Raw genomic sequence first — 22,543 nt, 5'->3', positions numbered from 1 at the left:
GGGGTCACCACAACATGAGGAACTGTATAAGAAGGGTCGCGGCATTAGGAAGGTTGAGAACCACTGCATTAACAACCTAAGTAAATCTGCAATTCTAAAATGATCACAAGAGCAGCCTCATGCATTTTTCACCATTTATTTTGTTACTAAAAAACAAAACAAAATGGCAAGTCTTAGATTTGCCTAGGATTATAACACTGAATAAGATACTGAGAAAAGAACATTTCCATTCATTGAAGTTGTGTAACTAAACTTAAGCGGCAATTGCTGTTTATTCATTCAATGAAACAACCATGTCAAAGACCTCTCTATTGGAGTGACATTGTACTTAAAACTAAGGGTTTCCTCTGACATCCTGAGGCAGGGAAGTGTGTTAAGCCAAAGGAGTATTATTACATGGGTCAAAAATAGAATTTTCCGGAAAAAGCACAGGATTCCCAGTTACATTTGAATTTCAGATAAACAACAACAACAACAAATGGTTTTGTATAAATATGTCCCAGGCAATATGGCCCCATACAATATTTGTACATATGCCAAAATTAAATATTTTTGTTTTTCTAAAATTTTAATTTAATTGCTCATGCTATACTTTTATTGGCAATCCTAAATGCAAATGAGAACAAGCATGGAATATTCGAGAAGCCAAAGGAAGTTCAGTTCTTTAGCAGATCATTTTCCAAAATATAGTATGGTTTATGGGAGATCACATCACATAGTAGAAGGATTTGTTATTTTGATAATTTTGTAATTTGATATGCACCAGAAAGATATGATTATCTATACAGCATTTATATATTAAAAATACACCCTTAACTGTAAAAAGGTGAGTCTAATTAAAGAAAAATATTAAGAGATATAGAGTGGTGGTCCACAGGATAACTGACACTTGAGGAACATGGACAAGATCAGGGAGAGTGATGAGAGGTAAAACTAGGTAAGTTGACCAAAGCCAAGTCAATATAAGACATTTTTTTCTAAATTAAGTCATTTTTATCGAAAAAATAATAAATTTTACTTTTGTCTTTGTTGCAAAGGAAAGACCTCATTATATTCCTGAAAACATTTTATAGAATTTCAATGTTAAATAGATATTTTTCTTATGTTTTCAAATCAGGAAAAAGTCCTGTCTCCTTTAATACCTGAACCCAAGCAGAGAACTATTGAGAGCAGGGATGGGTTATAAGGAGTCAATGGGGAAAAACCGGGGACCTATGTAATACTTTCAACAATAAAGACTTTTTAAAAAGAACTACTGAGAATTGCAAACAAACAAAACTTTTTTTTAAAAAAAAACCACTGCAGGGATTTTCAGATATTGCTGTGTGTCTGTCAATGTATTAAGTAACCCTGAATGTCAATCTCCACCTTTAGCACTTAAAGTGAAAACTGGTTTCAGAACGCATACCAGATTATTTAGATACAAATTATATCCCAGTCCCAAAAATGGGCCTTTGAAGCCAGTGGAAGAAGATTTCCCTGGACCAAGGAATCGCTGCCCACACAATCCTCTGCCTGGTTCACACCTGCCTCTTCGGAGCATTCTTTAGGACCAGCTGCAAAAACGTCCTTTGAAACTATTCAGGAGCCTCTGTGTGCAATTTACAAAAGCCCCAGCTCAGAAACGCTCCATCCGAAGTCTAGTTGGAGTTTAAAAATCAAGCAAAGGAGAGACCTATTTTCTTCCCAGGTCTTATACATGGGAGGAGATAAATAGGGAGTGAACATAAACATTCAATATAAGGCCACCATTTACATTTCAGTTAAAAGATTCCTTGCAGCAACTTCAAGTGAGGATTACTTGTCACTCTTCACCACCTAATATTAAAATGATAGTGGCACATGTTATTCATTAAAGATAATATGCAAAGATTTCGTGGTTGAACAGACTATATCTGACAAATAGGAAATAGTTGCTGGTTTGTTTTCTTACCTCCCATTCTACATAAGTTGCAGCTTGAAATGCACCAGAATAAAAAATTAAGGCTGACTTTGTTTAACTTGCCTAGAAATTCTGACATAGGATAATTATATTAACTCTATCTTACTGTCGATTCAAATGAAAAATCTTTACTGCTTGTGAAGAAAAAAAAGAGAGTAAATAAACTTCTGGTTCTTTAGGCAGGATATTATTTTAAGAAAGGAAAGTCTAGAATGAGGAATTTATTGTCAAATAAAATGTATAACACTAATATGAGATTTCAGACTAGTCCAGCTGGCTACAGATCAAATAATTCAAAAGGAAGTTGAGCCAAGTCTTTTGCTAAAAGGTCCCTTTCTTTCACGGGGGAGCAGGGAGCATGACCAGCCCAGAATAGCCAGTAAGATGCCTATGGAATCAAAGACAGTGTAGGAGCCAGAACCTTGGATTATGAATCAGGAAGTCTTAGTTCTATTCCTGGCCTAGCCTTTAATTTATTACGGCTGTCTCTGATGCCACAACTCATTGACAAGCAGAACATTCAGGCAATGCTGTATTTGCTCAGCCAAATATCCACTCTTTGGAAGCATCTGGGTGTTTTACTGAATTTTTTTTTTCTTTTCTTCCAAATGCTTAGATTAGGAAAACAGCCTGTGTGCCTCTGGGGGAGGCACCCCCCCTTCACTGGTTTTCATGTCTGCCCAGTCTGTAAAATACCTGGTCATTTGCATCGCCTCACCACCCCACAATTGTGCTGTGTTCTGTATTGTTCAATAAAGAGCATCTGAAGAAAGAGGCGGGTTGGAATTCTCTTCCCCCGATGCAAGGAAAGAAGGGTAGTATAGGCCCCTGTTCAGAGGCTTCCTGGAGAGAACGACCCCCTAAAAGCCCTGTATATCTCTCCCCTGGATGCCAGGTGATCAAAGTGGCTTCACTGCCCATGGACCCAATAGCTGTTGAAATAAATAAGGAGCATCTTTCAAATTTCTCAATGAGCACCAGGTGGCTTAGCCATATTAGGTTTCGATAACAAATCAAATTGAACAGAAGTCTCTCTCCTGATTTGGGTAAGTAGCCACTGACTTGTGCCTGAAAGATTTTTTTTCCCATGGTAGCTGCATATATTATCTATACCTTGACAACAGCTGGTTACATTCTCGAGACAACAGGATGTTTCTGTTCTTAGCAGGACGCAGTCACATATTGGGAAAAGGAGGCATAGATCATACCGTCGGTTCAAGGTCAGCTCACAGTCCACTAAACACTGTTTCTTCATTCAAAAAGCAGATTATGGCTATGCCAATAAGAATAGCCTGCTCGTGTTCTAAACAGGCCCTTCATCTTAGGCTGCATTAAAAAGGGTCTAGAACATGGGGCGGGGGGGGGGGGGGTACTTGCCTCCTCTGCCTTGGTCAGAGAACACATACAGTAATATGTTAACTCTGGGCACCAACCATTACTTGGGTCATGGACAAAATTTTATCATGTCCAGAGAACAGTTGACAAAACTAGTGAAAATTTGGAAGCATGTTATATGTGAAATAATGAAAAGAACTGAAGATGATCCACCTAGAAAAGGTAAAAGTGGGCATAACTTAGTTCTTCAAATAATTGAAAGGCTATTTCAGGGAACAGACACTGTTTATGTTATCTAGTTCTGCAGGAAGGATCTGGGGAGTTAGAGGAAGGCAGAATTTGACTTTGTAACACTCCTAAAGATTGTAACTGTACAAATACGAAATAGGTAGCTTCCTAGAGAATGATATATAGCACATAGTAGATGGCCAACAAACATGTCTTGGATAATTGCTAAGTAAAGACCTGGACTAGATGTTTTAAAGGTTTTTTGCAATTGATTGGACCACCCTATACAAAGTGAGACACTACCCCCAAAGTTACTGTGTATCTCGTTACCCTTTTTATTTTCTTCATATTGTTGTCTTGTTTGAGAATATGTTAATTTTCATTGTTCATCTTCTCATGGTTGACTATTATATTCAGGAAAGCAGCGATTTTATACTTGTTATTCACTGATGAATATTGTATCCCTTTAATAGTGGTTAGATACAGCTATGACTGCAGGAGAGAAGGAAGGAAAGATGGGAGGGAAGAGAATTTGGCATTTTGGCCTTGATTTAAGGGGGTTAAGTTACTGAAATACTGAAAAGTTTGTTAATAGGCAGCTTCACTTCTTAAGAAGTTAGTTTCTTTTCATAGACAGGAATGACAGCATGCAATGAAAGTTCCACTGTAGAAGTGAATGTAACCAAAATCTGCAAGTGCACATTTCTGTTTTCAGGCATAAGCTATTTACTGGAGCTCAGCCATGTACGTATGAAAGGTTAGCACCTTGAAAACTATTAATACTTAAGCTTTAAAAACAAGAACAATAATATTTATCCAAAACATCTGATTTGTAGTCAACTCTATTTCATGAAGTTTTATGGACGTGTATGTAACATGTGCTACTGACCTGTGTACTTGACACTTCAGGCTGAATGTAATGACTGGTGATGAAGGAGAAGCATCGTGAAGGAAAGGGAAAAACAATAGGCTATTTCTCTAAAGAAATACTGCAGACCAGAGCTGTTTGGTTTTATTTCTTTTGGCAAATCATTTCAAATAATTTGATGTTCAGCCCATGGATTTGAAAGTGGTTTTAAGGCACAATCTCAACATCCAGTTAATTCAAAAACAAATTGTTTCTGAGACCACTGCTACAGGATATACTGCTTTATCCAACATTAATTTAGTAGCTGGAAGAATATCAAAATATATTTTCTAAGGCTTTGGGAGGTGTTATTTCACTGGCTCCTACTGACTTCATTATTCTTATCCCTGAAAACATCTTGCATGGGCAGTGTGGGTAATTGGACTCTATGCGTGCCAGGTAGAAAAATGTAACTTTTGTGCTTGAAGATGTTACAACTGGGAAGCAAAAGACAGTCACACAAAAACTGTGACTAAAGAGATGCAAAGAACAATACCTTGTCAGACTACTTTGGTTTTAAAGGAAAGGAATTATACAAGCAAACACATTGAAGGAATAATTAAGGGGACTTTGAGTCTTCTATTCAGTCAGAGTTTTCCATTTTCTGGATTATCAAGAAGAGAATTAAACTGAATAATCTATTCTTAATTTATTCTCAAAATTAATGTCTTTGACATTAATCTGTTAACGAAGCACAAGTTTAGCTTAATCATTAATTAAGTTAATATATAGATAAGCACAAATAACTTATCTATATATTAATTAATGATTCTTTAACCAACTTAATCTAGGAAATCCATTCTTTGACATCTTAAAGATAATTCTTTATAACATTAACAATCTGCTCTAGTTGTTTGAGGTACAGAGACCCCTATAGAATTAGATTAATCCATGAAATTGCCCTAGTCCTTATTCTTTTATGGTTCTTCCTAGCAGTGGCTTGGGAATGTAGGAAGATTAAAAGAAAAAAGTCAAAAAACAAACTAAAAGATCTGATTCAGATAGTCAGCTCAGTCATGCCACTAGTAATGCCGTCACCTAAGCAAAGGTTCCAACCTGTTCCCTTATACCCACACCCTTTAGGCTTCTGTTGTGATTTCTTTCCCTTTGAGGTTGCCACTGGTGGTCCTTTCCAAGCTGATTTCACCTAGGTAGATATCTCAGACAGATGAGAAGATGGCGACATGAGTCACAAATGATAATTTCCCTCAAAGGGTTCTCCCTGAGTCCATTGCATCCCTCAATAGAATCTTACTAAGCTTTTCCTGATCTTTTTTTCCCCCCAATACTCTACCCAACCCTGATACCTTACACAACACACAAGGAATTTGGAAGATTTCTAATATTAGTTGATTTGATTTGAACATCCAAGAATAGTAAGTAGTCATGCCCAAATAACTCTAGTAAATAAGAAGCTTTAGCTATTTCTATAAGCAACGGTATTTTCATTAATATATGTCTATATTATAGAGAATTTAGAATGAGTAATCAACATAATTTACAAAAATATATATGATTGTGTGGGCTTTCTTCAAAAGTTTGTGAGTAGGAAAGAAGATTGCTAAAAAATATTGACAATAAAAGCTTGAAGCAACACTAGGAAAATGGCCCCATGCAAAAAAAAAAAAAAAGAAAGAAAAGAAACAAAAACTTGTTCTCTGCCCAAACTGAAAACCTGCCTCATTTGATTTGGTTCATATTTTTTTCCTATACTCAGAAGTAGTCTTCCAAAAATAATCTCTAATGTGTCTCCTTAAATGTCTAACCACAAATAATTTAGTAGTATGTTACAATGGATTTGTCCTAGACAAGAGAAGTATAACTTTTCCTAAGAATAATTCATTGGAAAGTCGTACATATGTATCAGTGCTCATTGATGTTGTACTTCCTTTTCACTGTGCCTTGATCCGAAGGGTATGCATTTAATATTCATGTCAAATGCTTTCTTGGCAGTTGGTTAGTATCTTCCCAATGAAGAGACCATTGATGGTGCAGAACAGAACTTCTCTTTCCCCTTAAGTAGAAGACTGCCTATTATTCAGTGTCCTTTTTGTCACATGGAAGAACAGGGCACTGCTTATTCTTTCCAAGAAATGGCCTTTTAGATTCATAACAACATGTTCTGTTCCTCAGGAAATAAAAGAAGATCGAGACAGGGCGCGGCTTGACTCCATGGTGCTGCTAATAATGAAACTGGACCAACTTGACCAGGACATTGAGAACGCTCTCAGCACCAGCTCCTCTACATCCAGCACACCAACCAACCTGCGGCGGCACGTCCCTGTGAGCCTTCCACTTTCTGCTTCCGTTCCCACGAGCATGCTATCGCCTTACTTCATGCAGTCCCTCTTACAAATGAAACATCTTTGATGGCAGCATCTACCCACATGCGACCCTAAACATGTTCCATAAAACTCACTCAAATACTTCTGTGTTTCATGCAGTCATAAGAGAAGGGTGTGATTCAAAAGAAAATGGTTATTATTAGTTAGAGAGAAAGAGGTTCACTCTGGGAAATTATGCCTCCTAAGTGATTAAATCCTCTTCATATGGTTGTTTCCCTAATTATCAGTATTCAGTGATATTCTATAAACACAATTAGCAATGTTATGTCTATCTTATTTAGTATTTTATTTCCAGTGCCTACAAATTTATATTTCATGTAGAAGATTATAAATATTTGCTGCATGGATGAGTGGGTGGATGGGTGGATGGGTGGATGGGTGGATGGGTGGAGAGACCCATCCAGAATACTACAAGAAAGAATTTAGATCAATTTGAAAATACTCTAAAACTAACTCAGTGAATACAATAAGTAGGACAGAGGTGATAATTTTGTTCTACTGTGTATTAATTTTATATAAGATGTACACTCCTCAGAGATTTTGACACTCAAAATTTGAAAGACACAGATTCTGGACTGACTATACACTTTTCATATTTTAATATTAGTTCCATATTAAATGGCTTATATTTTGGAAATTAGCAAATGTGATGGTAAATGTATTTATAATTAAGCCATGCATTCCTTTTCAATTAATCTGTTATTTTCATTATGCAATAATGAACACATTAAGTCAAAAAATTATGCAGTTACCTAAGAGAAAAGGGACAGACAATGCTATATATAAATTTGAGCACCTTTCAAAATAGAACTGTTCTATATCAAATCTTTTCATTAGTATACAGTAGTTCTACAGTTGATTCTGTAGTTATTCAAGACTCATTCTGACTGTGGGACAGAATATTTCAAAGTCAATAAACAAATTAAAATAATTTTAGTATTATTTTAGTATATACTGGATATTATTATAAGTTTTTGACATATATTAACATATTATTCCTCACAACATTTTTCAAGTGAGTTAAAAGCATGGAGAAGTTAGTAATTATATGTATCAGAGACAGGATACAAACCCAGCCAGTCTTAATCCAGAGCCATGTCATGTGACCACTACACCACACTGTTTGCTCTAGCTGACTATAATGGAAATCTAATAGCTTGAACAAAAAAAAAATAATTAAAAGTGAATATGAAATTAAATACTTCGACCAGAAAGCCAGTACAAATGGCATTTTTATTTTTGCCTATAACCTCTGGATAATTTTTTCATATCCTTCAGGATTCATCTCAAATATTTTCTTTACAGTGAAGTCTTCCCTAAATCTCCTCTGTCTTCCCAGACATCAATTATTTCATCCCTGGTGGAAATACAATAAAAGTAATCTGAAGACCAATAAGAAGGGATGTTTAAACTTGTTTACATATGAAGGGTATATAGAAGTATCATACTCATGTTCATAAATATTTTTAAAGCCAGACATAACCATATTTTTCAATAGGAGGTCCTTAATCCTTAGTACTTCTTTGCTATTAATGTAGGCATAGAACACATTTTCTCTTTTTAAAATGTCTGGTGTGAATTGTTCATCTCTTACTATCTCTTTATTCTCTCCACTTTTCCCTCTACATTAAACTTTCCTCAATCCCCAAATATGTAGGAGAAAACCCACAGCTCATATTTCTGCTAAATACAACTCCATATTGTTGTCTTCATGTCAGAGAATAACATAGCCCTTACCTGTTAGACATGTTCCTTTGTTGAATAGTAAAGACAAAAAAACAGGAGCAAATGTGGGTGATGATTTTGGAATTTGCCTATCTCTATATCTTCTACCTCTCTTTAAAATATAAATTGGATTTTGTATTATATGTCATAGAATATCACTACCATTGCCTAATAAGGGCTCATTCTGTAAATCAAGATCTACTTCCGAGTATTCTGTTCAACAGATACATGGAAAAGGCAAAGTAATATAGTAGAAACATTATGAACGTTGGGATCTGCAGGCCTGGGTCCAGAGGGCAGTTCTACAGCTAAATGTCTGAGAACACAAGAAAATCCTTTAATTTTTTTACCTTCACATTTGCGTGAAAAGGAGATATTGTTTCCTACCTAATGGCTTGTTGGGAGGAGCCAATGAAAGAACGTATGTAAGATGCATTGCACAGGTCTGGCAGAGAGTACAACTGGGTGTTTGTTAATTCCCTTTCCTTCTCCCATGTACTCACTCATACCAGACGCTGGCTAAAAATGAATAAAATTTATCCTGTAGCCCTCAAAACTTCTTTTTGGTCTAATATGGGGTTTTTTTTAGGTCATCCCTTGTTTTTTTATTTCTGTTCCTTGGTATTTAAAGCTAATTTTAAAATTCTCTCATCGCCAAAATATTTTCCACAGGCGCTTTCCATTACTTTTGATAATTGTGCCATGGACTAAAGAGATTATAACAGAATGATTATGACCTTGATTGTCCACCAAGAAGCACTGTCCCAGATTCAGAGAAACTCCCTCTGCCGCACCCTCGTACTGCACTGTGAACTTACAGTTTAGCAGGGAGGACAAGACTTGCAATGAAACAGTGAGCTCAGACTGAGATTCCTTATGAGAAAATGCTGGAGCAAATTCTACTTCTAATAAAATATTTAAAGAATAATATAGGCTGGAATCCTTGAGAATGTCTGCAAAGTGAAAAATATATATTAAAATAAGGGTAGAGGTAAAGACTTAAAGGAGCTCTCTTGATAGAGCCTAACAAGTTGGGGTCAAATAGATCTGAGTTTTAATGCCAGCTCCGACACAGAATGTGAATTTGGTCAAGTTCGTTGTCTTAAGCCTTGGCTTCATCATCTATCAAGTAATAATGATAACTTACCTTCTACATAGAGTTGGTGAAATTGAGGCAGAAAATAGCTGTAACGTATTGTCTTTAAAAGATAAAACATATAAATGGTAGATTTTTAAAGAATTGTCATTTAACTTCAGAATTATTGTATTGTTAGAAAGATACAAAGTTACCTGTTTATTTATCTAATCAATTCATAAGCAAGGTAAAATTAATGCGAAAGATTTCTGATGTACATGAAGGCTGAATGTAAATGGCTTATACTAGTAAATTACCTGCTACTTATGCATTTGAAGTTTATAAATTACCTGCTCTTTGTGACTATTCATTTAATGTTGACTCAATTTTAAATTTTAATTAATATTTCTCTTATGGTAAACTGTTGTCTTTTCTATGCAAAAAAAAAACCAACAAGAATTGGTTATCACTGATCTAAAATTACTCATGGCATAAGAAATTTGGTTAGGGTTATGTGTTTTACACACACATTTAAAGAATATAGATTCCTTTTGTATTCATTATTACTGTATATGTCTTTTTTACTTCTTGCATCCCACTTTTTTATTTTCTATTTTGCAGCTTTATTGAGATATAACTGACATATAATATAGTGTACACTTAGGGTGAACAACATGATAAATTGATACACTTATATATTGCAAAATTATTACCACAATAAGGTTGGTTAACACAGCCATCATCTCATGTAATTATAATTGTGTGTGTGTGTTGAGAACATTAAAAAGCTACTCTCAGCAACTTTCAAGTATGTAATACAGTATTATTAACTATAGTCACCATTCTGAATATTAGATCCCCAGAACTTACACATCTTACAACTGGAAATAAGTACCCTCTGACCAACATCTCCCTATCCTTCTCCCCTCCCCAACCCCTGTCAATAACCATTCTACTCTGTCGTATGAGTTTGGCTTTTTTTTAGATTCCACATTTAAGTGAGACCATACAGTATTTGTGCCTCTGTCTGACTTATTTCATGGCCTAAAGCTTTCAAGTTCCATCATGTTCTCAGGAGAGGCAAGATTTTCTTTTCTATGGCTAAGTAATACTTTATTGTACATACCTGTATATATGTAATATTCCATTGTATTCATGTGTGCATAAATATACATATATGTACAAATATCATATCTTCTTTATCCATTCATCTATCATTGGACACTTAGGTGTCCATTTCTTAGCTATTGTGAATAAGGCTGCAATGAACATAAGGATGCAAATATCTCTTTAAACAGTGACTTTGTTTTCTTTGAAAGTAGCATTACTGAATCATATGACAGTTCTAGTTTTAATTTTTTTTAGAAACCTCCGTACTGTTTTCCATAGTGGCTAAACCAGTTGACATTCCCACCAGCAGTACACAAGGTTCCCTTTTCTCCAAGACCCCATCAACACTTATTATCACTTGCCTTTCTGATAACAGCCATTTTAAATGTGTGAGGTGATATCTCATTGTGGTTTTGATTTTGCATTTCCTTGATAATTAGTGATGTTGAGCATCTTTTTATGTTCCTGTTAAGCCATTTGTGTGTCCCCTTCACAATCAGCTGTTAAATTCCCAAAGTTGTATATTACCTCTTTCTCTAGTATTTGTTTTCTAAAATCAGGGCCTTGGAAGAGTACAATTGTTACAAAATAATGCAGGATTATAAAAAATAATAATAATGCATGATTATGGGTGACACTCAATGTCAGTTGTCAGCAACTCTTTAGTGTGTCAGTGTGTGTTAGAAGGAAGAGGTGAGAAGGTGCTGGTAGCAGGGAGAAAGGCCTGTAGAGAACATGTGCATGTCCTTCATATAAATGCATTTTCTTAATAGGACCTGGAGTCCGGATCTGAGAGCGAAGCAGATACCATTTCAGTAAATCAGACACCAATACATTTGTCTTCTAATGCTGAGTCCATTGACCTACCATCTTCCACTCCAGTGACCAATTCTGGAACCAAACCCAAGTCTACCACGGTAAGTTATAAATGATAGCAGTCACTTTCAACATGAAGTGTGGATGATCATCAGGTAAGAGTTCATATTTCATCCATTCAATGTAGAAGAAATACCCTTGTAGTCTTAGTTGCAGTGACTTGCTAGCACAACCCAGCATATGCTGTTTGTTTTATAAATGATAACACAAGTGCTTCCTGGTTCCAGATTATGCAAAATATGGTATTAAATTTTGTTGCTGGATACTCAGAACTTTAAAGAACCAAGAATGCAAAATCTGAAGGTGGCTATCTTGCATTATTTTCTTGACCATACTGCTTATCAGTTGAAAATTGCCTTTCTAAGCTTAGATAGATAGATGTAAAATCACACACATCAAAAATTGTATGTGGTTATTAAATGACGTAGCTCATGTAACATGCTTAGTGAAATGTTTGGCACAGAATAAACACTAAAAGTGTAAGCTACTATCGTCACTTTGATGATGCTTCATTGACTTTACAGTGCTACCAAGACAAATGAAAAGGAGAATGACCACATATAATATTATAGCACGGTGAATTGTGAATAAAAGACATTTTCCTTTAAGTAAAAAGTTGAACTGCAACAGGAAAGCAGTATTTGACTCTGAAAGGTAACATTTAAGGAGGAAGTAATTACTACTTCAAATATCTAACGTCCCAGCAGCTCCAAAATAACCTTTCCTAGTTTAGTGAAAATCATAGTGTTGTATTATTTTTTTTAAATGCCCATGTTAGCTTAACACAGAGAAATAAGTTTGGGTTCCTTGTTTGCCTGTCTTTAAAATAAAAGACAAGTCTGAAATAAGACTCAAAAGAGAATACTGTACTCTGAATTTAAAACATAGTGGATATGGTCATTTGCAAGCATATCTAGAGCATTTTTAATGTAATAAATATTTATTGAACACCTACTACATGCCATGCATTATGGAGATGATAAAGAGTGGGAATAAAACATATTCTCTGTCTTTAAGCAGCTCTCAATCTAGCAAAGGGAGGTAGGCATGTAAACAGTGAAATACAATGACTGCATATCTACACTAATAAAAGAGAAACATGGTAATTAGCGTACGACCACTACCCTTCCCATTGGCTAATCAGCATATCCTTATGCAAATTAACTGTCAGCCAAGATGGCGCCGGCAGCCATGCACTGAAGCGAACAGGGAGGCTTGCTTGCTCCAGTGACGGCGGACTCCAACGTTCCCCGCCTGACTTGCCGGCCTCTCAGCTGCAACTCTAAGCAACTATGTTGCAAATATAGAAGCTAAACAAAACCCCAGAAACCTGCATTAGTCAGCCGGGCTTCAGCCAGCTGGACCACAACATTGTATAGATGTAAAATCACACACATCAAAAATTGTATGTGGTTATTAAATGACGTAGCTCATGTAACATGCTTAGTGAAATGTTTGGCACAGAATAAACACTAAAAGTGTAAGCTACTATCGTCACTTTGATGATGCTTCATTGACTTTACAGTGCTACCAAGACAAATGAAAAGGAGAATGACCACATATAATATTATAGCACGGTGAATTGTGAATAAAAGACATTTTCCTTTAAGTAAAAAGTTGAACTGCAACAGGAAAGCAGTATTTGACTCTGAAAGGTAACATTTAAGGAGGAAGTAATTACTACTTCAAATATCTAACGTCCCAGCAGCTCCAAAATAACCTTTCCTAGTTTAGTGAAAATCATAGTGTTGTATTATTTTTTTTAAATGCCCATGTTAGCTTAACACAGAGAAATAAGTTTGGGTTCCTTGTTTGCCTGTCTTTAAAATAAAAGACAAGTCTGAAATAAGACTCAAAAGAGAATACTGTACTCTGAATTTAAAACATAGTGGATATGGTCATTTGCAAGCATATCTAGAGCATTTTTAATGTAATAAATATTTATTGAACACATACTACGTGCCATGCATTATGGAGATGATAAAGAGTGGGAATAAAACATATTCTCTGTCTTTAAGCAGCTCTCAGTCTAGCAAAGGGAGGTAGGCATGTAAAACAGTGAAATACAATGACTGCATATCTATATATATAAAAGGCTAATATGCTAAGTATCCCTCCTACCGTCCAACCAGTCGCTATGACGCACACTGACCACCAGGGGCCAGACACTCAATGCAGGAGCTGCCGAGCTGCAGTGACTTGGCAGCAGCGGTTCTTGGATGACACACCCCAAAACCAGAGAGAAGGGAGCCCAGTTCCTCGCGGGTCCACGCAATTCCACCTTTGGCTGTGGGTTATGTTATTGCTGGAGCACTGTCAGCCCTGAATCTGGTTTACTGCACACTTGCATTTGCGTTCTACATCCTTTACGACAGCAACTTTGCAGAGTGCCCTCTTGCACTCCAGGACCCCTTGGGGGATGTCAGAGAGCCGGGGACCTTGGCTTCCTTCGCCCCAACTCCCCAATCGGCCCTGCTCTGAGCCCGACCAGGGGCTGCACCTAGGGATTGGGCCTGCCCTCTGCCACCCAGGAGCAGGCCTAAGCCAGCAGGTCGTTATCTCCGGAGGGGTCCCAGACTGCGAGAGGGCACAGGCCGGGCTGAGGGACCCCCCTACCCCCCTGAGTGCACAAATTTTTGTGCACTGGGCCTCTAGTCTATATATATAAAAGGCTAATATGCTAAGTATCCCTCCTACCGTCTGACCAGTCGCTCTGACGCACACTGACCACCAGGGGGCAGACACTCAATGCAGGAGCTGCCAAGCAGCGGTTCTTGGATGACACACCCCAAAACCAGAGAGAAGGGAGCCCAATTCCTCGCGGGTCCACGCAATTCCACCTTTGGCCATGGGTTATGTTATTGCTGGAGCACTGTCAGCCCCAAATCTGGTTTACTGCACACTTGCATTTGCGTTCTACACCCTTTATGACAGCAACTTTGCAGAGTGCCCTCTCGCACTCCAGGACCCCTTGGGGGATGTCAGAGAGCCGGTTTCGGCCTGATCCCCACAGGCCAGGCCAAGGGACCCCACCTGCTGGAGGGACCCGGCTCACTCAACAGACTCTGGGGAGGGACTGCAGGAGTTTGGCTCCAGGGTGTATCCAGCCCGTCTTGCCCAGTCCCATCCTGCCAGCCACCTTCTAATTAATTTCTTTTCAAGGTGCACAAATCCATGCACCGAGTCACTAGTACTGAAAATAAAAGAAACCAGTGATATACTACACATGCTATTTTTAGGTACACTGAAAAAAAAATGTGTTAAAAATGATGTGTACCGACAGGCTGACTTCAATGAAATGGTGTGCTTCTTTTTTCTAATGGGTAAAGAAGGTTAAAATGCAAAATTATAATATGAAACTCGGTGATCTCATTTTACCACTTGCTTATTAAGGCAAAAGATAAAAAGCCACTCAATGGTTTTAACGTGAAGGTTTGAGAAACATTGGAGCATTGGCTCTTTTAAGCTTGGGAGGAAGTGTGGCACTGACATATAAGAAGAAAATCTAAAAGAAGGTAAATTACCTTTTAAAGGTATATGCAAAGAGCAGTTCTCTTCACTCTGATATTTATTGCATGTTCCTCTTTGCTTTAGAACTAGAGGCCCGATGCACAAAATTCGTGCAAGAGTAGACCTTCCTTCCCCCGGCTGCTGCCACCGGGGACCTTGGCTTCCTTCCGGCCACCTGCAGGCACCCGGGAGCTGGGCTTGCCTCGCAGCCCTGGCTTTGTCCGGAAGGTCATCTGGAAGGATGTCTGGAAGGACATCTGGTCTAATTAGCATATTATGCTTTTATTATTATAGATAATTACCATTGGTGCCCACTATTTCTCCCTTGAAACATACATACAGTGTGTCCCAAAAATATGTCGACACACTTTAACGGCTGAGAGCTACACATGCTATTACATTTTGAAAATGAAATGTATGCTGGCTTTTTAATTATTCAAAGTGTGTCTACATTTTTTTGAGACATGCTGTATTTTAGAGTGTGGTCACCTTATAAGTTGTTATAATTTATACAACTCTGTGTAAATTTCCTTAGTCTGTCTTTAATAACTGCATGTTTATAAATGTGATCAATATATTTCCATTAAAATATATACATGATGCCCTGGCCAATGTTGCTAAGTGGTTATAGCATTGGCCCATGCACCGAAGGGTCACAGGTTCAATTCCCACGCAAGGACACATACCTGGGTTGTAGGTTCGATCCCCAGAATGGTAAGGGTGCAATCAATTGATGTATCTCTCTCACATCAATGTTTCTCTTTCTCTCTCTCTCTCTCTCTCTCTCTCATCCCTTCCACTCTCTCTAAAAATCATTGGAAAAAATATCCTTGGGTGAGAATTAACTATATATATACTAGTATACACATAAAAAATAGTATATATTATTTTTATAGAACCATCTTTGGTAAAGTTTTGAAATGAAAAACATAAAACCATCAGTTTTCCAAGGACTTTAACCACTTAGAGTATTTTATAATGGGTTCTTATTCATGTTTTACCATATCAGTTGACCAGACTATTCATTCTCACAGACAAAATTTAAAAAACACTAAAATTAGTTATTGAACAGAAACATTTTTTCATGTACCGCAAATCAAATATTTACTGAAAGTTAATGAAATTGGATGTGAGTATGTATTCAGCTGTTCAGGTGTGAATTGTTACCTGGGCACACAATCACAGCTGCATAGTGATGCCACAACTCACTAGACAGTGAGCAGTGAGAGTCATTACGTAATTGACTTGTGCTCCAAACACTCTCTTCCACTTCAAGACAACCAAACACTGCTCACCACGTCTAGATCAATACCGCAGGTAGAGATAGACAACTAGACATGCAACTCCGCCCAACTCCTGAGCTATAATTTTGTGAAATCATCTAGCCAGCCATGAGAAGTACCCAGAAAAAAAACACTCCACTGTCAAATGCAACTGACTTTTAGGAAATGTCTTAAAGAAATTGGCTGATAATGAAAGTAGCTTGAAAAACAGGCTTTTATTTTGGGAGAAGGGTTGTTTTAATTTGTGTGTGTGCATTTTATTTTTTGTTGCTATTTATGTTGTTATTCTTTTGAGCACTCCCCTTTTACTACCGTTTGAAGATAATTTGGGGGCCATGGATCAATTTTATATTTTCAGTTGTTCCTGAGTTTCAATATTAGGAAGGAAAATTTTACCTATTTTATGAGAGATTAAACAGATACTTTTCCCCTCGATTTTAAGCTCAGAGAATAAATAATGTTTAACAGCAATCTGAATACTTCAGGGAAACTCTACAATGCTGTTCTTTTTGTCCTGAACTAAAATGTCAATTTTAATATTAAGTAGAAACATTAAATTCTAAGGACATCTACTTCTAACACCCACCTAAAATGAACTAACCTTCTGCTCCAAAACGTCACATTTTTACAGAATGCTTACTTTCATTTCAGAGTTATTTAATGTTATATTTGATTTGCTGCTGTGCAGTCTATTTATAACAGTGACTAACTACCAGAAATATTTGGCTTTCCTTTTGTGTGTAGGCTCTCTGGGTTTCTAAGTGCCTATTTTTCAATAAGGTTTCTTTTTTTATATTACTAGGATGGGACCAATGACTAATCTTCAGATTTTCCATATATACCATACATATGTATATGTATATATACATACATACATACACACGGGTAAGCAAAAGTGGTTTAACAACAATACAATCCTATATAATAAAAGCCTAATATGCAAATCGACCAGTTGCTATGACATGCACTGACCACCAGGAGCAGATGCTCAACTCAGGAGCTGCCCCCTGGTGGTCAGTGCGCTCCCACAGGGGGAGTGCTGCTCAGCCAGAAGCCAGGTTCATGGCTGGCAAGCAAAGCAGTGATTGCAGGAGCCTTTTCCACCTCAGAGGCAGCACTAAGGAGCAGCGAACCCAGCTTCTGGCTGAGTGCCAGGCACACGGCTGGTGAGTGCAGTGCCAGTGGCAGGAGTCTCTCCTGCCTCCGCTGCAGGTGGGTGGTAAGGAGCAAGGGGTCTCAGACTGCAGGAGCCCCAGACTGCGAGAGGGATGTCTGACTGCAGGCTTAGGCCCGATCTCGCCAGGAATTCGGCCTAAGCCGGTAGGAGGACATCCTCCGAAGAGTCCCATGCTGCGAGAGGGTGCAGGCTGGGCTGAGGGACTCCCCCCCACCCCAGTGCACGAATCTTGTGCACTGGGCCTCTAGTAATCAATCAATAAATAATAATATATGAATAAACTCTGTGTTTTGAGATTTCACAACTGGAATCCTGCTTTTGCCCACCCTTGTGTACATATGTATGTGTATCATACTGAAAATTGAGTGTTAAAGTAGATTTCTCAGATATATTTCACACAAAAATTACAAAGTTAAAAGGTGGGATGTCCACTACCAAAAAACACATTCAAGGAAAAAAAAAAGATCTAGTGCTTCATGTCAAAAAGTTCATCAATTTTTCTAAATTCTTTGCTTGTTCCCTTGAGGCAGTCTCATAACCCTTCATACTAGATGCTTCTGCAAACAACCCAGAAGTAATCATATCACTTTACATAAAGTGCTTTTATTCACTGACATCTCTCTGGCCCTGGTATTTAGTTGCTTGTGTTGTTCCTGTATGAATTAATATAGGGTGGTTACATGAAAGATTTGAAAGCTCGGCACTAAAACCCCAGCGGTTCTAATGTTCTTGTTCTTGTTGTTTTTCTTAAGAACACTGATAAGTGTAGGTGTTCACAAAATCACTGTTAGTCATGCATTTTGAAAAAAAGAAACAAAATCCTAGATAAGAAAAACAACGTATTTTAAGTTGTAAAATAAGTTATTGGAGGAACAGGGAGAGTCTAGCATTTTGCTGTGTAGAATGACTGAGAGCATCATTAAGAGCATTACATGCTTTTAATTTAGTCTAAATCCCCCCCCCCCCCCCCCCCAGAAATTCCTTTAGTTTCTTGTGATAGAATTCTGATAACAGTGATGAGACCCTCAATCATCTGGGCATGTTGAAACCACAGCTAGACAGAGTAGCTTTGAGTATATCCTAAGCTACCTAAAGCAATGTTGAAATCTATTGGCATTCATATCAGAATGTACTGAATACTGGAATTATAAAATAATTGAAGGCATCAAAAATAGCAGAAGATATTAACCTTCATTATTATAATTGCTACCAGGTTAAGAAAAAATAAAAAAGAATAGACAGATAGATATACTTTATTCCAGCTCAAGGTGTCAACAGTAGCTCAAATTCCACCCCTAATCTTTTCATCATTACCACCCAAATAGCGATGGATAAATAAAGGGGGAAACATCAGATTATGGAGAAGCAGGAGCTGAGGGCAGGCAGGATGGCACACAGCCAGAGACTGCCAACATTTTTAAAGAGTGCTTCAGAGTAAATCCTGCCCCAAGGCTGCTAGAGGGTCACCAAAACAAAGCCTCAAGAGTTTGCCCTGACTGCAAGTTTATGGTCACTTCTGAGAATGTTAAAAAGAAAAGGCTACAATGCCACAGACACCCTGACACTGCTCCATCCAGGTGTTCACATGCCAACAGTGTGGCTTCAGAACCAATATAAATTGGTTTGAGATATTATTATGTCAGAAACAAATAGCGCTAATGTTTGCATTCTCAAGGTACACAAGAACAGTTTCATTGAAGAATATGAAAGTATGGGAATTGCTTTCTCTTTATCTTCCTGCTGTCCTAGGACACCATCACTTGAAAAATATCAATATTCATGACTATTCTGAGTACTTAATGACCAATTTATATGCTGGGTTTTTTTAATCAATAGATCATATCCTTTACATTATTGTTGCCACTGTCACTTTTTGGTGATTCTCTATTCTTTCCATTTTGACAATTTGTAATTCAGATGACTTCTGGATTGGCACTGAGCATGGCATAGGTTATATTATTTTAACATCATTTTCTAAATCATTCATCCACCATGGCTTTTGTGTGTGTGTTTATATGCATATATGTGTGTGAGTAGATTAAGTATATATATATTGTGTATGTGTATATATATACATATATATCAGATTATATGAATGAATAGATAATATAGATGTAGATAGATATAGATACAGAGACGGAGGCAGAGACAAAGATAGAGATAATATAGATATAGGCTTTTGGAAAATAATATCAAGAAATGGATATACCCTGATATCATTTTCCAAAATCCTGTGTAGAATAATTCTTAATTATATAAATTTTCAATAAAACCAAATTAGTAGTAATTATGAAGTTCTTTTTTAAATTTTTTAATTTCAGTTGGTATTTAATATTATATTACTTTCAGGTGTACAATGTCTTGATTAGACATTATATAACTTATAAAGTGATTCCCCCAATAAGTCCAGTACCCGCCTGGCACCACAGATAGTTATTACAATGTTATTGATCATATTTGCTCTGCTATATTTTACATCCCCATGATAATTCTGTAACTACCAATTTGTACTTCTTCATCCCTTCACCTTTTTCACCGCATACCCCCAATTCCCCTTCCATCTAGCAAACATTAGTTTATTCTCTATATCTCTGAGTTTGTTTCTGTGTTTATTTGTTTTGGTTTTTAGATTTCACACATAAGTGAAGTCATACAGTATTTGTCTTTTTCTGTCTAACTTATTTCACTTAGCACAAAATCCTCTAGGTCCATCCATGTTGTCACAAATGGAAAGATTTTATCATTTTTATGGCCAAGTAATAGTTCATTGCATATATGTACCACCACATTCTCTTTATCCAGTTGTCTATCAATGAACACTTACTTTGTTTATGTAGCTCTTATATATTCATATAATTATTGTTCAATATACATTTTAATAATATATTTATTATTTTTATATCGTATTTCATAATGTCACATGTGGGAATTGAAGAAAATAACATAGTAAAGGAAATACAGACATGCAGAATTTTTTAAAAAACTGTTTAATAGTTGCCCTAGCCAGTTTGGCTCAGCAGATAGAGTGTCGGCCTGCAGACTGAAGGGTCCCAGGCTCAAATAGAATGTTTAATAGTTTATTATGGCACATCAAAAAATTAAATTAAATACAGCTTACAATACATGCAAACAAAAATGTAATGGTATTAGTAAATGCCTTTGATTATAATGTTTCTGAATGTGGCAATTCAACTTTGATATAGCTAAGCAATAATATTAAAGTATGTGGATTTTTAAATAAATATTTGTCTTTTTTCACTAAGGCCCTCATGGTTTATGAGAAAGCAAAATAAGGAAAATTTTATTGATATTTTTAAAGAAAAACTGATCCACCAGAGAGCTAGAGAAAAATGTTTCTTAAAAAAAAATCATTCTGTGATTCTTATCATGAGATAGTTTTTAGAAATCTATGATTCTAAAGCATAGAGGATTTCATTCACATATTCTAGATTTGAAATAATAAAGGAATATGTAATTCATTAACCTTGGGCTTTGAAAAATAGAAACATTTTTCATTGCCATTTGCTTTTATATTCAAAAGAAATTCAAAATTCTGTTGTTTTTAGTGTTAGAAGATCCTGCATCTGTTTCCAATCCATTTACACATTAATTCATGACAGTAGTGTTAGGGAATGGGTTTTCCAATCTCCACAATGACCTCCTCACATAAGCCTCTTCACATTCAATCTAGGAGTTTCACTTTGCCAAGAAAAGTATAATTTATATCCAGATATACCAATCTCTAATAGTACTAAAATATGAGCACATGGTATTTAAATAATTGTTTGGAGTTGGAAAAATTGTTTTTCTATCTTGTTTGTGTTTAGTTTAAAATAAACTTGTTAATTAGATGTCTGCAGCAGAATTCCTGAAACCAAAAGAAAGATGAGGAAAATGAAACATATGTGAATGATGAGAAAGTTAACATTGACTAGACTCTATTAGGGCAAGAAACAATTTTTTAAATCATTTCTGCAACCTAAGATTTGGTCAGATGAATAGTACTTTTGTATGTTATCATCATTACAATGAGAACATTTTAATTTTTCTATGTGCTGATGTTACTTCTCAAATTCAGCTCATACTTCATCCAAGAGAAATAACAACTTCCAGTTATTTTTGGGCAATGTAAGATGGCAAGCCAACAGCGTGCCACATCACAGCAACCAAGAATATAATTCATAACACTGAGCAGTAAGAGTAACCGGTAAGCCATTTTCACTGAGTCCTCACTTTCTTCATTTCAGACCTAGTTGTCCCAAAATTCAAATTATATATTCAAAATGTTTCCACTTTTGTCTACTTCTCTACTTTGATTCTTTGATAATTCTTCTCCTGGTATTTGATGGTTTCTACACTCACTTCTTAGAGACAGTTGAAATGTTTACCCGGGGATTGCATTCAATAGCAGTTACACAGAGTTTACATAGAAGATCTTCTTGACCATAGTTTTGAGCTGTTGACCACATTCCAGATTTATAAATGAAAAAATAACCAAGTACTTGAGTATTCTGAATATCATACATGTAAAATAGTTGGCCTCATGAGAATATGAAAGTATGGGAATTGTTTTCTCTTTATTTTCATGGTGTCCTAAGACACCATCACTTGAAAAATATCAATAATCTTGATTATTCTAAGTATTTAATGACCACTTTATGTGCTTTTTTTAATCATTAGTTCATATTCTTTAGATTATTGTTGCCACTGTCACTTTTTGGTAATTCTCTATTCTTTCCACTTTTACAATTTGTTATAATCCAGGTGACTTCTGGATTAGTAAACTCCTTCAAAGAAAAAATCAACTAGTGTTCATGAAAATGTCTCCAAGTTCTTCTTCTTTACCATAGATTGCTTTACCCATTTTATTTTGTTATTTTTCTGTTCATTCATTTCGTGTGTGTTTTTTAAAATATATTTTTATTGATTTCACAGAGGAAGGGAGAGGGAGAGAGAGAGAGATAGAAATATCAATGATGAGAGAGAATCATCAATCAGCTGCCTCCTGCATGCCCCACACTGGGGATAAA

General features: G+C 36.5%; 1 protein-coding gene across 1 annotated transcript in view; it reads left to right on the top strand.

The window, feature by feature from the left end:
* Positions 1-22,543, top strand: part of DLC1 (DLC1 Rho GTPase activating protein) — a 371,700-nt gene that overhangs the window by 82,402 nt on the left and 266,755 nt on the right. The window contains exons 3-4 of the mRNA XM_005864066.2: positions 6,546-6,695; positions 11,441-11,584. Of these exons, the coding sequence (XP_005864128.1) occupies positions 6,546-6,695; positions 11,441-11,584 (294 nt within the window). The remainder of the gene's footprint in view (positions 1-6,545; positions 6,696-11,440; positions 11,585-22,543) is intronic.

The sequence above is a fragment of the Myotis brandtii genome, unplaced genomic scaffold (genome assembly GCF_000412655.1).
Source record: "Myotis brandtii unplaced genomic scaffold, ASM41265v1 scaffold185, whole genome shotgun sequence".
Classification (NCBI taxonomy): domain Eukaryota; kingdom Metazoa; phylum Chordata; class Mammalia; order Chiroptera; family Vespertilionidae; genus Myotis; species Myotis brandtii.
This window is presented reverse-complemented; position numbering and strand designations above follow the sequence as displayed.